At 35.4% G+C, this 17,741-nt stretch overlaps 1 protein-coding gene across 2 annotated transcripts in view; it reads left to right on the top strand.

Annotated features, from left to right (window-relative positions):
- The window catches only part of LOC126653308 (adhesion G protein-coupled receptor A1-like), a 270,064-nt gene that overhangs the window by 212,499 nt on the left and 39,824 nt on the right, over nt 1-17,741 (top strand). For both annotated transcript variants that reach the window (XM_050340872.1, XM_050340873.1), the window contains 4 exons: nt 5,561-5,768; nt 6,707-6,915; nt 15,617-15,744; nt 16,630-16,753. In XM_050340872.1, coding sequence (XP_050196829.1) covers nt 5,561-5,768; nt 6,707-6,915; nt 15,617-15,744; nt 16,630-16,753 — 669 coding nt within the window. The remainder of the gene's footprint in view (nt 1-5,560; nt 5,769-6,706; nt 6,916-15,616; nt 15,745-16,629; nt 16,754-17,741) is intronic.

The raw sequence follows: 17,741 nt of genomic DNA on the forward strand, positions 1-17,741 counted from the left end.
AAATTCTGCTTTTTCACTTGCTAGTCATCCCTGAACCTTTCCAGACTTGTGTTTAAACAGCATTCTAAAAAGGATGGTTAAACCATGACAAATTTGGAGCAAGATTTAGCAGATAAGTTAACATGACTGGGGAACTACTACTTTCCTTGCTTGGTATCATTCCATTTAAAAAAAAAAAAAAAGCAATCCAATCTCTTTTAGCAGCTGGCAAATTGTTTGTCTTATATAGGCATATTCCAACTGGCATTGTTTCCATTCTTTTTACAGAACTTTTATTTAGTATTTTCCCAGATAGTCTAAATTTTTTGGCCTTTTTTGTTTATACTTTTAATTCCAGAAAAACAGATCAGAACTCATGTGCAGACTACCTGTAGCCTCACAGTGCTGGCCCAAATGCCTGTCCTTATCTCATGTGTCCTGTGCTAAGATAATTCCAAAGAAATGTTGGTCAAATACCTCCCAGCAGAGACAGCTGAAAAAACCATTTTTGTTATGCTAACCACTAAACCTTTAACGTAAACCCCAAACTGAAATCTTCAGTTGCTTCTAAGGATCTGCTGTCTTATTTGAGGGACTAAATAAAATCTATTGTATATGCATAAATAATTGTTTGCTTGATTTTATTATGATGACCACACTGTTAACTCATTCAGCCCATATTTAGTAATATAGGCTATTACCCATGGAGCTTAGTTTTTACTTTTTGTTTACTGCTACAGTAACTTTATATAGCATGTGCCTATATTGGCAACACCCTTTTATCTTTAATAATCTAATATATGGTGTCTTAGATCTGAAGCCATACAACACCTTGTCAGATTCTTTAAAATCTGGAAACAGTTGAGATGCTTTTCCAGTTCTCTGCCAGGTGTTCAGGTGAATTCATTTACTTCTTTTTTTTTTTTTTTCCCCTCCAGATTTCCTCTGACCTGTTGTTTAGGTGCTGGTTTGTAAGTTATGACTTCTCTGAGGACTCAAAATTGGATGGTTTCCTATGAAATATATTTTATATCAAACAGAAATACTGTGCCCGAACTCAGTATCAATCTAGTATCAAAGCATACACAAGGAAGAGCTACTGAAAATAATTTGATTTATGTCATTCCACAATGGTGGAATGAGTATAGTCTCTGAATATTATGCTAGATTTTAGACAAATAGAATATAGTAATGGGAAAGCAATGCTGCAAATGGGAGCAGGTCTTTTAAAGGAATTATGAAACTAGAAAGGCCATCATATCTCAAAGGCGCCTAAGGCAAGAGGCTGTCTTTTCTAAACACTTAAAAACTCCTTGTAAATGCTAGCATTGATTATAAGGAATGGACTGCTACCAGAATAAAATTGCCTGTGGAAAAACTTCACTTTAAATCTTTTGTTTTTCTCTTAAAACATATTTAGTAAGGGCCACACATGCATGAGTTGCAAGAATGCCAAGACTCCGTAGCTCTCAATATCCTGAGGACTGTTTCCTCTTAAGGATGAGATTTTCCATTCAAATTTAAAACTTTTAGGATCCAATTGGATTTATTTGTGCTGTTTCAGTGCCTCAGATATTTTGAAAAATTCCAAACACAGACAAAAACAGATCTGAAATGGACACATAAAATGAAACTTCAAAAGTACTTATAAAATTGTACTATTCAAATTATGATTCAGAGTTTAAAACAACCTTTCATTTGGCTTTTTGGAAAATTGAACAGCTTCCAAGAAGTCTAAGAAGCCAAGAGTCCTAAGAGCCCTCCCAGAAAATCCTCAGAGCTGGTTTAGAGCTGATAAGCCCTCTTTCCATGACTGCAGGTCATACAGCAGATTTTCAAATATCTGGGCAGATGACATGGAAGATATCTGAGAGGGTTTGAAATTTGCAGCATTGCTATCATATTTATGTGCAAATGGGTGGATGTCTGTGGATAACTTTCATTTTAAAACACTGGCATTTTTCAGCAGGAAAATACTCCTTAGAAGAATCTATGTTCAGGATTTCTAATCAATGCCAGTACAATCCAGTTAATAGGACTAAAAGTGAAATGGAGTCATGACAGGATTATTGACATTCTGTTTTGAAAACACTCACAGAATGTCTAAATCCTGACTAGTGAATTGCTGACACAAACTCTAAGCTTTTCCAGGAAAAATATGAGATGCCAGTGCTGGCCTATGTCATTGTAAAGCTGCAGCTCCTGTGATGATTCTGTTTCTATTGCTCTTTCTCCCCTCTCAGAGGTGCAGCAGCTTTCTGAGATGCTACCACTAGCATGCTCAGAAATGTTAGTTCTTATGTGATGTGGCGATAACAATATGTTGCCCAGATAAAAAAATTTTAAATGAAATGAGTTATGTGGATTTTGAAGCACGTGAAGCACAGTCATTGACTCAAAATTTGATGTTACCGTCATTGGTTTTAATAATACCTGTTCCCAAATTGTGTTTCATCTCTGAACTCTGGAGCATCTTACAGAGCAAAATAAATACCATCATTTTTATTTCACCTAGTGAGAGGGAAACTGAGGCAAGAGTGGGAAACTGACATGTTCTTCACCACACATAAGATTAACAGAATCCAAGACTGAAGCACCAGTTAGACTCCATCCATCCACAGTAACAGGGATTGCCTGAATGCTCAGGTCATCTTTCTCCTGTGAATAATGAGTAATGCTACAGAAAATTCTCACACATCTTACATGAAAAAAATGTTCACAAATATTTATTCATATTTTTAAACAGCATTGTGAATATGTGGGCCCTTTCACTGTGTGTATTAATATCCTAGCACATGATCTTGTTGGCAGGCATGTTGCTGTAGCAGACAGTTGGATGTTTAATTTTGAGAAATTTCTGCGTGAAGTATATATTTGATGTGCAATGAGTAGTTTTACTTCACATGTACCTTTTTCCAGTCAAAGAACAGCCCTATCTCTTTGCCCTTCACCCCACCAGGCTGCATGCACTCAAAAGAAATTGAAATAATAGGTATATTCAGGGCAGTATTCACAATAAAATTGCATTCCAGGAAGTGACTGGAGGCACTGTTTAGCAAAGTTTATTAAATAGTTTATGTTATGAGTATTCATATTCTTGGTACATTTTAAAGAGACAACTAGGTAAAAACACTCTCCTGAAGTCTAATCAGGAAAATGTTTTCTGTAAATGTGTCTTTTTGTCAAGTAAATAATTTGATGTTGCTGCATGTTTGAGATTTGCTCAGTCAGCCCGAGCAGTGCAACCAGTCCACACTAATTCTGTTTGTAGGCTGTGTGCAGCTTTTCTTCACTACATTCAACTTTACCCCTGTGATGCAAAGCTGTAACCTGTGGGTAACATTTGGGGCACCATGACCAGGTTCCTTCCTTTCATGCTGTGTAGTGAAGTGTCTTTTTGTGGGCAGAGATAGGGCAGTGGTGAGGAGGTGAGGGGTGGATACCACCTTGGTCTTGCCCCAGCTGTGTGACCTGCCATCAGACCTGCACATCAGCTACTTGTGCTTCAGGTGTGTGCAGCCTCTTCTCTGCACCTCCTCAGTCCCACAGACAAGCTCTGTCTACACCATTACTTTTTTCTACCAGTATCAGTAAGTCCCAGTGGAGAAGAAATTAGAGAATCACAATAAATTAGATGATTCTCCCTCTGAGCAAAAGTGCTATCAACCTCTCTGGTTTGTGCAGGACTGCTTTTGTCAAGTCATAGCATATTGTTGCTTAACCCAGTGCCTTTAGCTGTTGGTTTCATTATCATAAATTTATTCGTATGCTTCTAGGTTTCTCTTTCTGTGTATAATGACCAATTAGTGTAATTTAATATGTCATCATTATTACTTTTTCCAGTACAGAATAAGAATAAAAATCCAGTATAAATGTAAAGTTAATCACACTGTAACTTCTCTTACACTTCTGTACATCTCCAGGTAAGTTCTCAACAATGATCTCGTGTTTGAAAAATGACACTTCTAAAAAGTGCTGTGCATAGTTATTGATAGTACTTTTATGGCCAAATAGTGTCATCAGAAGTTCAGCATATGCAGATAATTTAGGATATCATAGAGTAAAATATGTCTTTTTCGGAAGCATGAGATAACAGCAATTATAACAGCTTTAGTGAATTAGGCAGTGGAAGCAATCTAAGGATGAGTGGTTGATGTTTAGCTCAGTTAATTCCAATTAAAGCCTTCACAGTAATTTAAAAAATCTAAAGTAGAAATGTTTTGTTCCTATTTGCTTTTTTTTAATTTTTTTTTCTGAGTGTTTTTAGTAGGCAGCATCACTTAGATTGAATACTTACGCAGAAAATTATTTTTTTGGCATTTTTACTGTTAAAATTGGAAAACCTTCCCAAAAGATACATGTATATATACATATACAGGAAATTTGTACAGAAGTCTTTATCTCTTTATTTAAGCATCCAAATGACATCACAGACTGCTCATGCTTTTCTCCCATATTTATCTTGTGGTCAGTAGATGCTTCTCATATTCATTTTAGTTTGCTGATCTCTGTTGTACCTTTTCTCTCTCACATGTATATTTCTCCCAGCACACGGATATATATTAATGTCATGTTTGTTTATATGATTGTGAAGATTATTGTTTTACTTTGGAAAGAGGTAGTGCACATGTGCTATGAGTAAACTGTGATAATCTATGTAAATTATGTGCACAGAGCCGTACTCTGCCCTTGGGGGAAATGCAAATTAGAGCATTTTGTAGTTTGTTTGTTTTTAAATACATACACTTTTCACTTCAAGGCTTAGGACAGACTCCCTGTTTATTTTCCCATTGCTCATCATTTCTTATTCCTTGTGAATATCTTAGTCTGTAGTGATTAGTTTGCTACTTTGTCAGGAAAAAAAAATGCTTGATGAGTGAAGTCCTCAGAACACAATGTTTGGATTTTATAGCTCTGCTGTAAGGGAATTATCTGCTTGTAGAAGAGTGTATAACACACTCACGACTCAAAGCCATTGTAGTGATCTGACAGTCTTCATTCATTTTCTTCCAGTGCCGGCTCGTTTTCTTCTTTTATATTAGTGTTTGTGATTTTTTAATCCTGCATTACTAAAACACAGTTAACTTATTTTCCTTATATGAAGCAAGAAAAACATATTCATAAAATGTGTTGTTTACTGCACTTGCAGTTCTCTGCAGATGTAATATTTTTTAATAATAAAATTATTTTTATACTTTTTAAGTACCCTTTCAGAGAAATGTTTTAATGTAAGTTGTCTGATTCTATTTTAAGTGAAGGAGAAAACCTGGTAGAGGTTGTCTCTTTAAATCAGATCTGCAGTGTTGATGGACCCTCTAGCAGGCACGGTAAGAACCATTCTCACCTCTGCAGCAGGGAGCTTGACCATATAGACTCTCACATTCAATCAAAACCTTTTCCCTTTTAATATGCACTGTACCAATCCTATTCCCATGGTTACAGCCCGTGCTTCTTTGGTTGCTTCCAGTCTGTTGGAAAAGAAAGGCAGCATACATTTCTTGTACAGGAGTTTAAAACATCATGAAAGCAACCCTGTTGTGATTTGCATTTTAAATGTTTCTTTTTTTTTCTCATTGTACAGAACGCTGTAGCGGTAGCTTCAGTTCATTTGCCACAGTCTGTCTTCTCTCAGTCTTCAGCCTGGCAATCTGTTGATAACTCCACTTGCAAGCTACAGTTTATTGTCTTTCGGAATGGAAAACTCTTTCCTAGCACAGGAAACTCATCAAATCTGGCAGACGATGGGAAACGTAGGACGGTTGCCACACCAGCTGTTTTTGCTAAAATAGGTGAGGAGCTGTTATGCATTATTTTCTTTAATCTAAAAGCTACGGTGTACTTGATTATGTAGAGAATAGAGGGGTAGAGCATACAGTGGGCTGAGAGGCTGGAAACAGTCTCTGTCTTTAGTACAATGTTTGCAATTTTTCCTGTCTGCACGATTTTATTCAGATTGTCCTGCAAATAAAGAAATGCACTTGCGCTATGATTAAAATGCATTTTCTGGACTGCTGTTTATTGACAGTGCTGTTAGAGATGCTTGCTGCTTACAGCAGGATGCTATCGGAAGGAGCCTTGCTTTACTCTTTACAATGAAAATTGCAGTGTTAATATCCCGGGCTCTGGTAAAAATAAGGCTTTTGGAGTGAGAGTAGTGCCCTGTTGCATTTATCAATACTCAGCAGCATACTTTCTGATACGATGGATGTAAAACAGGTGTTGTTAAAGACTTTTGTCTAAATAAGATATATTGTATGTGCTACTGAGTAATTATTTTGATTAATTATTCACCCATGCAATTTCACTGATTTTAATTGATCCTGAGTAGTGCTCTCATTTCTATTAACATTTTTAACTGTTTAAATGTGACTTCAAAAGTGCAGAATTGTCTCAGCTATTAATCATACCGTGAAAATGAGCCATTTCTGGAGCTGCATGGGCAATAGTGTAACACTGGTCGTAACTGAAGAATCTGAAACAATAAAAAAGATCTGCTTTGTGAGGGATGATTAGATCATTTGGACACAATATGGGACTGAAATGTTCAGATTTATTTATACTATTGCAAACTTTTCTAATGGGAGCACTACCTTTGATTTTGACCATGAAGATTATATGTCTATGGCTTTTTTCTCCATAGTTTAGTGTGTATCTGATCTCTTTACACAGCAGTCATCACTAAAGGGTGTTCAGTCCATCTCTCTGATTCAGTTTGTTGCTTTTGCAGATGGGTGCAGTTTTGGAAACCTCACTAGCCCTCTCACTATAGGATTGAGGCACTTTGCACGGGGTATAGACCCCATTGCAGCCTTCTGGGATTTTGACCTTCTAGATGGACATGGAGGCTGGTGGGGAGAAGGGTGCCACATAATTAGCTCTGCAGGCAATATTACCACCATTCAGAGTACGCACTTCAGTAACTTTGCAGTGCTAATGGTAAGTATATGACTTAGCAAATATACCTATATTTTTCTCTCTTTCTATTTTGCCATACATATATGTTCTTTTTGTGTTTCATTCTTACTTGTCAGTAGCTAACCTTCTGGGGTTTTATAATGGTTAGTATAAGACAGTCTAAAACAAAGTAAGTTATTTAACTGCTAGTAAGGGAATACCTCGGTGGTCAGTTTTAATATCCTGAGACAGGCCTAATCAGAAATGACATTAGATTCAGTCTTAAAAATAAAAGTTCCATCAAGGAATGATTAGTATGTAATGGTTATGAATTATAGGACAGGGTTTAAAAATGTATAGTCCTGTGTGCTTTTACATCAGCACATCTCAGAGGCTGGTCTGCTTTTGTTCCTGCCCTGCACTGTGTTGATCATACTAATTAGTTGCAGGCATACCGCAATGTTGAATCATTTAATAAATGGAGAGGAATAACATCTTCTGCTCTTTTAAGTAAGGACAGTGCTGTCCTTGTTGATTCTGTAGGAGTTTTAGTTTGTATGCCAGTTCTGAAAGCCTACTTATGAAATTGCTGTTTGTGAGGAAAAATATTCCTGTGCAGTGCTAACACATCAGCCTGCTTTCCTCTGTTCTCAGTCACACTTACAGTTCCCATTGCAGTTATTTAACTAACCTGCTTAGCAGAAAGTTACCTTCATGAAAGCAAAAATACTGTGCATGCAATAATAACCTCTTGTTATTGAGGAAATAAAGGAAAGCAGACAAAAAATTGAAAGGTTTCTAACAAAATATAGATGAGAAAATGTTCGCACCATTAAAAATATTTATTATGAAGCAATTGTAAAAAGATTAGACCGATGTGTACTATTAATTATAGATTGATCCTGAATGCTAATGCATGATTGCACTGTAGATGCTCCTTGTGTACATTACAGAAATGGTTATAGTTGAGTAAATAATGTATTGTGTGTATGTGTAAGGGACAGCAAACACAGGCGACAGGAATTGTGAGGACGTGTGCAGAGAATACCAATCTGCTGCTGTCAGATGGAGCTCAGATGGCAGCCAATCATAGCACAAAGCTGTGGCACCCACGAGTTAAATGCAGATATTATCGTCCACTTTTTAAGAACTGATTTCCCTGAGACTTACTTGGACACTTTTTCACACACACCAGAACTGTTCAGAATTTAAGAGCTGTTCCTCTGATTTGACAACATCAAATATACCTCATTTTCTAAAGATTGTATGAGGTCCCTTTTTTCCCCCATCCCCTTGTTTCCCAGAATTTTAAACATAATTTTGCTTTGAGGATGGTTTTCTAAATTCATTAAAGAAAGCACCTGTTGACTTTGCAGGTGCCACACCCAAAATGGCTTCCTCCTCCTTCAACTGCTTGAGTTCAGCTTATTCTTAAACTTTGAGTAGTTACTGAACGTTAAACTATTTGCAAACATCCAATTCTATAGTTCTTTTGGTTTGAAAAGTTGAATACTGACACAAGGGCTACAAGTAATTTTTAGCTTGTAAAGCTCATTTATCTCTGATAAGATGTAGGAGATGGGGTTTTTCTACAACTATAAAGGCAACTGAGGCACTTTTTACTGCAGCTTTTGTATCTGGTATGTAATTCAGGTTTAGGTCTTGTGTTTGTTTTGGTATAATAATTCAACTTTGCTTTTTTTGTGTGTGTGCGTCTTCTATTTTTACTTGTGCAAGACAAGAAAGTAGAACCTTAGACTCGCCCTTGCTTTGCAATTGCTATGGCAGCAAACAATGTGATATGTTTCTTAGCTCATGTTTCACAGTCACTTTTAAGAAAAAAGATGAGTTGTGTCATTTTAAAATATATATATATAAATGTGCACACACACAAATATATTTTCCAACAATTGTCTTTCTGAACAGTTTTTGCAAAACTTTTGTGGCTTCATTATGTGCAACCATTTCGTTCAAGTGTTGTTTCTTAATCACTTTTGTGACATAAAGTCAAGGACTGTTTTATTTGACAGATACTAGGCTTTTCTGGGCAGTTCAATTAAAATTATTAAAAATATTTCATTGTTGTGCATAGCTGTTAAATTACAATATGAACAGTTTAAATTTCCTATGTGTGTCATCTTAATTCATACCTAAGTGCCTAATATATTTTTAAAATACTAACAAACCATAGCAAAAGTCAAAATAGCTGGCATCTGGTATGTAGCCAATGAAATTAGCTACAATATCATGATAAATGTTATTAATCTATAATTCTCCAATCTATTAAACAATAAAAATTCATAATTGATTATTATGGTTTGGGATAATAGAGGAAAACAGAAGTAGTGTCTGTTAATTGAAAAGCAGCAATAAGGCTTTACATTACCATCAGAATATCCTGCAGTGGAGTTAAATGAAACAGAAGCCTCAGTTAATCCAACTGTCCATTTTATAGCTAATACAGCGCATATTCTGATTTGTCATTTTTTAAATGACAAAACTGCTAATCTTCCTAAACTGCTTTTATAAAAGTTGTTTATGCCTATGTACCGTAAAGGGGTTAAAATTAAGGTTTTGTGGAGTCCTTTTTTAGAAAGGCAGCAATCAAGGATTTATCAACTATGATTGATAATTAATAAGCATGAGCATACTTCAAGTGAGAGGATTCATGTAGAGCCATTTGATTTCTCTCTGTGACAGTTGTTCAAGTGATGTCAGTGAGAGAGAGTATAGTTTGGAGGTTGGGTTGAAAAGGAGGTAGAGGCTTCTTCCGTCACGTGACCTCACAGTTTCACTTTGCTCTGGGTTGGGCTAGCAAATAGAAATAAAATAATAGTCAGACATAATACAGCATTATCTTTTTCTGAGCAGCTTTTGAGTAGTATGTCCTAGGGGTGAGAGTAAAGTACTGTGAACTAACTCCCAAATTATATTCCAGCCTTTCTCTTCATGTATGGTGTGTTTAGACCAGTCCCCTATTTTTTCTTTTCTTCCGTTACCTCTAGGAGGAAGACAGATACACTCTGTATTTTTTATAAATACTATGTATTTTTGCTCTTGTGTGAACAGAGCTGTATACCTATATTTTAATTTTTCAGGACAATGTGTGTCTATGTTATGACCAATCTAGAGACCTGTAAAAGATCTGGGTAAAAACTCTTCAGGAGATAATGAAAATATCCAACAGCAACATTGAATTTCAAAATTTGTGAAATATATTTTGGCACACATTATCCTCTGTTCTTCCTTAAATTTTTCTTAGAACAGAATGGAACTTCAATAGGGATAGATATTAGTGTAATTGTATACAGCATTTCCTTTTCCCTCTTAGACTGCTTTGTCAATAGTAACTTCCTCAAGTCTGCCAAATAAACACAAGTAAAATTCTTTAAGTATGATACTTTCCAATTAACATAAAATGGATCACTTTTAATTGTAATCCTAAAAATAGGTTAAATACAGGAACTCCTTTCCTGTTTTGTCACAATATGTATCGTTATTCCAACCATGATAGATGTGGGTTTTGTTGGATTTTTCGTGTTGGTTTGTAAGGAGTAATTGTTGGCAAAAGTAGCATTCAGTGGATGCTTTTATGAGATAATTAAACCTGAGAAGACTGAGCTGACAGAGTATATTTGAAACTGTTCTGGAGGCAAAACTTGGAAAACTCTGTGAATGAAAAATTGAAGAGAGGCAAGATATTAGAATGGATCACGGTAAGAGTTACAGGATTTTTCTCCTGTTGTTTTCCAAGCATTCCCTGAATCTTTTAAGCCTTGGTAAGATCACAGTACCACAAAAGCTACTTTTTCAGTATTTTCAGTGTGACTGGAGACAATTGCAATATTCCTTAAGCCTATTCACGAAGTTCAGTTCTGAAAACAGTCTTCTAAACTTCCATGTTTCAGGTCTTCTCTAAATTAATCAACCTGTCTAAGCTTTTTGAGAAATTAATTCATGAGTCAGGGAAGTATTACAGAGATGTCATTTAGAAGGTTGACATAATTGCAATATTTGACATTTTCCCCATAGAGAACACAGGGTTTTCTCATAACAGGCTATGGAAACATAGTTCTGTACTTTAAAAGATCAACCTGCTTATAATGAGAGGTATAAGAATGAACCTTTCAAATTTTTTTTTTTGTGTGTGTGTTTAAACACCTACAAATAGACCTTAGCAGAATTTAAGCACCAAAGACTATGGAAATGATCTGGAAAATTTATCTGGTACATGCAAAATTAACATTTGGAGTAGTGGCAGCTAAAAAATTTATTGGAATTAGATTCCTCTGCAGTGTGAAAAGCTAGATTTCTAAGCTGTGCAGTCATTCAGTGGCCTGGAAAGTAGGCACATACTCCTCACCTAAGTCCTCAGCTGGCATATACTGCTCATATAATGCTCATAAGAGAATGCTTAGTCCATATGGTCAGCATTGAGTCCAGCTTCCCAGAAAAGGATGCTTTTTTGAGAATATTCCTGAATGTGTCAAACTTTTGCACAAATCCTTGGAATTACTCTTATGAGTAAGATCTGGTTTTTATTTCTTTCTCCTTGGGTTACATCTACATTTTATTAAATTGCATTTAATTAGATGTATTATTTGCTCTGTAAAATGCAAAAACCGGTTTGGTACTGGGGTCAAAAATCCAGGCTTGTGTCCTTCAAAATGTGATGATTTTATGACAAATCAAGCCTCTGGCTCTTGCTCTTCCTTTCTGTTTGTTTTTCCATTTTATTGACCTAATGGATCTTCCATTCTTCATTGTACAGCTTCAGCCAGAGGGTAAAGGGATTCAGACTATAAAGATCAGTAAAATGTGTTAACTCTTGGGAGATAGAAGTAAATTAAGGACCTGGAATCTAGGTCTTGAGGCATCTTGTCTTGATGGCTTCTACTGAGCTCCTTCCAATTCATCAATGTCTTTCTTGTGCTGAAGTGCCCCAAGTGGTGGAATTGAAGGGAATAATCACTTCCCTCAGTCTACTGCATTCACTCTTGATAATATGACCCAATACAGGGTTCACCTCATGTCCACAAGTGCTCACCTCTGCCTTGGCTTTTTGGTTTTTTGTGATGTGTTTGTTTTGTTTTGTTTTGTTTTTTGAGTAGTCAGAATGTAAATACAAATAGGAATTTCAATCTGACTCGAACTGCTTGTTCAAATCAGTTGTGTTTCTAAGTCTCTGTGCTGCTTGGATATTACTCCTAGAGTTTTAGGTGTCCTGCTTTAAACACAGAAACCGGTTAGACTATACTTTCTAATATCATAATATTACAAGCAATATATTAAAAATAAATGTTTCATTTGCCACTATAAATAGATTATAAAAATTTATATCACAAACTGGACTTCTTTTAGCAGCTGTGATTTAGTTGAAAGTACCAGATACGTAGTACTGGGTTGCTATATCTTTCCCTCAGCTTTCTCAGCATCTACTATGAGATGTCTCAGGGCTACCTTTAGTATGTAATCTGTCTATACCTCTTTATATATGTTGAATTTTAACTAAAGAGAATAGATATCTCTGTTTCAGCCGATCTTTGAAATAAAACATCAACTTAAAGTGAAACAATTCCATTTGCACTCTGATGTTTTTATAATTCTGATTGTTGGATGAAGTAACTGATAAAAATTCTTTTGTGTCACTAATTTCCTTCATTGATTTCTCTTGTACTTTCTATACTGTGAAGGCATTTACCACTGAAAGAAGCCAGTTTCACACCTTCTTATAAGGGTGAATGAATGACAAATTCTCATTAGACAAAATTTGTAGTTGTAGACACCAGTTTTTAATGGTCAGAGTCTTGTATGTATTCATTTTCCTGTATATAATTCCTACCATTTTTCAGTATCATCGTCACCATATGAATCCACTCTAGGAAATAAAATCAAACCCACCTTTTTAAAATACAACATACAATTATGCTGCTTTGCGTATTGCATTAGAAAAATGTTTTCTGCACGTTGTCTTCCCCAGAAGATTACTTGAGGGAGGTTGACAGATCGATAAGGTTTAATTATCATCAAGGAGCAGACAAGATAAATTTATTATATATCTATAATGAAATCAGTTTTCAATGTACAAAACTCTTAAAAAGGATATTCTGAATTGGTGCTAATGCATTATCATATTCAAAAGTTTTACCATTTATTCACTGTAAAAGACTAGACTTGAGATAATTTTTTTAATCATATTTTAAAGTGGAATTAGCTTTAAGATGCTGATTGTTCTTCATTCTTCTGCAGGTAAAATGATTGTATTCCTATAGGACAGATGGCATATGCCTTTATACTGATGTTCAAACATAGTGATAAGTTGAACCTTGCATTTAAACTATTAAAAACTGGTTCTTTAGTATGCTATTCAAGTAAAATGGCTTTCATTTGCTGCTACATAAATGTGTAGCTTTACTGGGTTTCCTTTTTCACAACTTTACTTGTTTTTTTCAGAAATATCTAATCTATTTAGTTCTTTAAATAACTATTACTACTGTATAGTTACAGTAACAGTTTTCTGAATGCACAGAAATGAAGTAAGTGTGTACCTAAAATTATGACAAAGTGTACTATTGATATACTAGAATACAATTGTAAGAATATGAGCTAGAAGTAGATGTTTTATTATTTTCAGCAGAGTATTTCTATTTAAGTTGTCCAATTTTTGTGTTATCTCTCCAATAATATGAGCCAAAATTGTATTGAATGTTTCTGGTAAATACTACTCTACCTCAAGAAAGTCATTCTGTGAAAGAATTGATGTGGAGATGATGCAAATAAAAACATAGGAGAAGAGATGATCAAAAAAGGTTCTTGAGTGGACATTCAGTGACCGTTCTGAACCAGTAGAATTTTGAGATCTTTGAATTCAGCATATCCTGGAAAAAAAGTAAAATCAAGAGAAAGCCTTAAAAGCACAGGTCTGTCACATTAAAAAGGTAATACATCAAAAGACCTAGTTCTTCTCCTCTTGTATTCCATTTGTGGTTGGCGGAAGAGTAACAACACAAACATCTCTAGATGAGACAGCGTAAGCTGAGTACCTCTGTGAGAAGGGACTCCACCTTTCACTTTGAGTCTTGGTGAACTGGGCAGGGCTGAGAGAGGACTTATGTGAGAGACAGGTGATGACAGAGCAGATTCAACTGAAGTACACTGCAAGCTGAGGAAGTACCTGGAGAGAAATGGGATGTGGTAACATATAGGTGTCATCCTATTAATAAATTATTTATTCATTTTGATCATCCTTTATATATATGTTGTAAGTTGCTCTGTTTAGAACTGACATTCATATGCGTCTGGAGAAACTGGTACAATCAATTTTAGGAACTTTAAAGCTAGTAATGAAGAAAAATAATAACTACTAAGGTATCTGTTACTTGTGAGGATCGTTTTGGAAAGTGAATAGAATAGTTCCCTTCTCCCAATTTAATAACTGCATACACTTGTGAACATTACTTGCTTGTACATGGACAAGTTCATATATATAAATAATGGTGCTAGAAATCAACTCTCTGTGTGCAAATGCAATTAAAAAGAGGTATTAGTATTACAGTCCCAGTCTCCTAAGGGGAGATTTCACCTCTGGAAAATATTGTATTGAATCTTCTTCTGGGGGAACCTAAAACTGACAAACAAGAAAAAACAAATCTTTCAAACGTATGCCTGTATTTCCAGTGTTAGAGTTTTCTGGATTGTCATAGTCAGTACTTTTTCAGATTTTAGCTTTCTCTGCTGCTGGGATGTATATTTATTTTTGTGTGCAGAGTTAGTGCCACTGCACATGGGGATTGGCATGTAGATGACACTTTGCACTCAGGTGATAGTTTTTGTGTATAATTTTTAGTGTTTGTTTGCAGAAATGTAGTACCACAAACAGATGTGGCCTAGTGTATTACAATGAATCCCTGATGTTTGCTTTAATTCAGGTAGTCTCAAGACATCCCATTTTATGTAATGTGCTCCTTTTGCTTTCCATCCATCACACTTCCAGATTTAACTCTCCTGTTATTTCTTATTTGTGTGATCTAGTAATTTAGAATGGGAATTTGATAACATTATTTTACGAAGATATTGATAGGTTTTCATTATGTTTTGTCATTATTTGTGTCAATAGGCACTAACATGTCCAAAAGGAATGCATGGATCTTTATTCTGCTGTTATTATAGCTGTACCAGCTGTTTTTGAACTGCTATAGGGAGTAGAGTATTTGCAACTAAGTGTGAAGGTCACTGGGTCAGAGGAGGTGTATCAGCTGGGAATTTACTTGAATAGAAGAACAAGTCAGTTTATATTTTGGGTATATTCCCATGGCTTTTTTTTCTTTGAGTGCTTCTTCTGCAGCCATGGATATGCCATTTAGAGACCTCTATGGTAATTTGGTATTTTGTACTTAATATCCTAGTAAAATACACACATAAAGTTCATGTTATCAGAAGGAACACACATTGCTAATGCCAGGAAAATGTAATATTCTGTGTATTTTTTCAGACCTTTTTTTTTTTAATTAGGATATGTCTGCTGGTACAAAAAGGTTAATTTCTGTCTAGCAAAGTGTATGCAGATGAGGAAAGAGCAGACTGATGTTATTGTAAATTCATGAACTGTATCTACATTAAAAGTTCATCTTTTTTTTTTTGCCTGCCCTTGAAAGGGAACAACTAGAAATGACAGGACATATTGAAATGAAGTCTCAGTTTCACACATACCTAAAAATGTTAAATCATTTTGCTTTCTCCATAGGATTTTAAGACAGTGCTGTCTTTCCCCCAGTACCCAGGGGAGTTTCTGCACCCTGTGGTTTATGCCTGTACTGCAGTTATGTTGTTGTGCCTGTTTGCTTCCATAATCACCTACATTGTCCATCACAGGTAAGAATTCCATTTTGAGCACTTGTGTTAAATGGTGAGCAATGTTCTGAGTAGTTCAGTTTTTTAACCCTTACTGTAAATATGAATTAAAATTTTCTGAATTACTGTTGGATAGTAATGGCAGCAATGTGATTTACACCAGAGAAATCAAAATGAAGGTTATGTCAACCTTTCCTTAGCTGTTCACAAGCTGTACCCTTCTACACACTTTTCCTGAGATTTCTAACTTGACAATTCAATATAAAGCTACTTTTTGACAACTTCCAGTCGAGCAGACTTGTCCAGCTACACCAGCCATATTGGCTTCAAAGACCATGTTTGATTGTAAGACTAGTAAGTGTCATTGGATAAGAGAAATTCTCTTTGTCTTTTAAATTTTGGTCTTAGAAAGCTTGTGTTTTCCTTTATGTGAAAAATTTATATAAATGCCATTTTAACTACATACTTCTGGTTAAAGACCATTAGCAATTTAAAAGAGTAGGAATTTATTGTACTGTAGAAGCTGCTAAATATTAATTAAGTGAACTTAATGCAATGTCTTCTGATCTTCAGCTTCCATTTAATACTTTAGAGATGTCTTGTTAAAGTTCTGCACATCTGAAACTATGCAATAAGCCTTTTGCATTTAGTACTCTACTTTAAATGCTTGATTTGGTGGAGGAAAGTTTAAATCAGTAGACTTTTACAATTTTTAACATTAACTTTACCTATTTACCATTTATTTCAATACTGTATAATTCAGACTCTGTTCTATAGGTAGAATGCTACATAGGTGTTCAAGAGTCAGAGAATTTAATTCTATCAAATTAAATATTTTTCCAAATAGTAATTTTCATAATAGATAAGTTGTTTTTTTAATTTTAAAATGTGAATTTTTTTCAACAGCACAATCCGAATAAGTAGAAAAGGCTGGCATATGCTTCTCAACTTTTGCTTCCATACTGCTCTTACATTTGCTGTTTTTGCTGGTGGAATCAATCGCATTAAATATCCAATTATATGTCAAGCTGTAAGTATCTGTCTTAGTAATTCTTACTTATAGAACTGAAATTTGCAACTGAATTTTCACCATAATATTGATAGTTCTCCTTCTTTTTGTATATTGTTCCTGGATCTTAAGCTTTTCAAAATAAATCACTGTAAGTACATCTTTTAAAGGCCAACACTGGGAGTGTTCAGTGTTTGGTTATCACCTGAGTTTCTGTAAGAGGGTGATCAATGCATTAATGTCTCTGAAGCTCAGAGTTCCTTGGAGGTTTGGGGTTTTTCTTAAAAAAAAGCCCTGAAAATTTTATTATTTCTACTCTATAGGATAGTTGAAAACTATGAATTCAAAATATTTCTGTCTTTCTTGTGTTTTGGATTGGATGTGTGAGACTAAAGTTAATGCTTCGCTATAATATATATGCCATTTGCCTGAGGGTGGCCTTGGCTTCACTGAGTGACCTCTAAATATGCACTTGAGAAGCTTAGTATGGATATGTCTTTTAATTACAACTTGAGCTAAGGAAACAAAGCAGACCAGTATACTTGTGATATGTGGACCCCTGTTTGCACTGCTGGACTCTTTCACAGCTCCTGCTTCAGCCGTTTTGGGGCAATTGTGTCGTGAGATGCACGGAGAGGGCTGGCTTTAGCTGCCCTGAATAAAGAGGCTGAGTCTGTACAATGTGTAAAGAGAGTCATTCCAGTTATCTTCCGTAATGCCTCATAAAGGGATTGTTGCAATTTATTTGTCTTAAATATTTATTCTCTTGGATTTTGTAGAAGTGCTCCAGGTCTCATGAATGCTGTTGGTATTTGCTGTAGTAAAGCACTTTATTTAGCCAATATTCTCCCAGATATTTTGCCTCTCACTAATCTGGTTCTTTGAAGTGGATGTAAATAGCCAGTGTCACCAGCTCACAGCAGAGTCATTGCAAAACTTGCATAATTAGTGTAGAGTTATCACTCTAGTTTTCAGTGAGATGCTTTGTAGGCCTTTTGTGTATACTTGT

The sequence above is a fragment of the Myiozetetes cayanensis genome, unplaced genomic scaffold (assembly GCF_022539395.1).
Source record: "Myiozetetes cayanensis isolate MyiCay16 unplaced genomic scaffold, myiCay2020 scf10, whole genome shotgun sequence".
NCBI classification, from domain to species: Eukaryota; Metazoa; Chordata; class Aves; order Passeriformes; family Tyrannidae; genus Myiozetetes; species Myiozetetes cayanensis.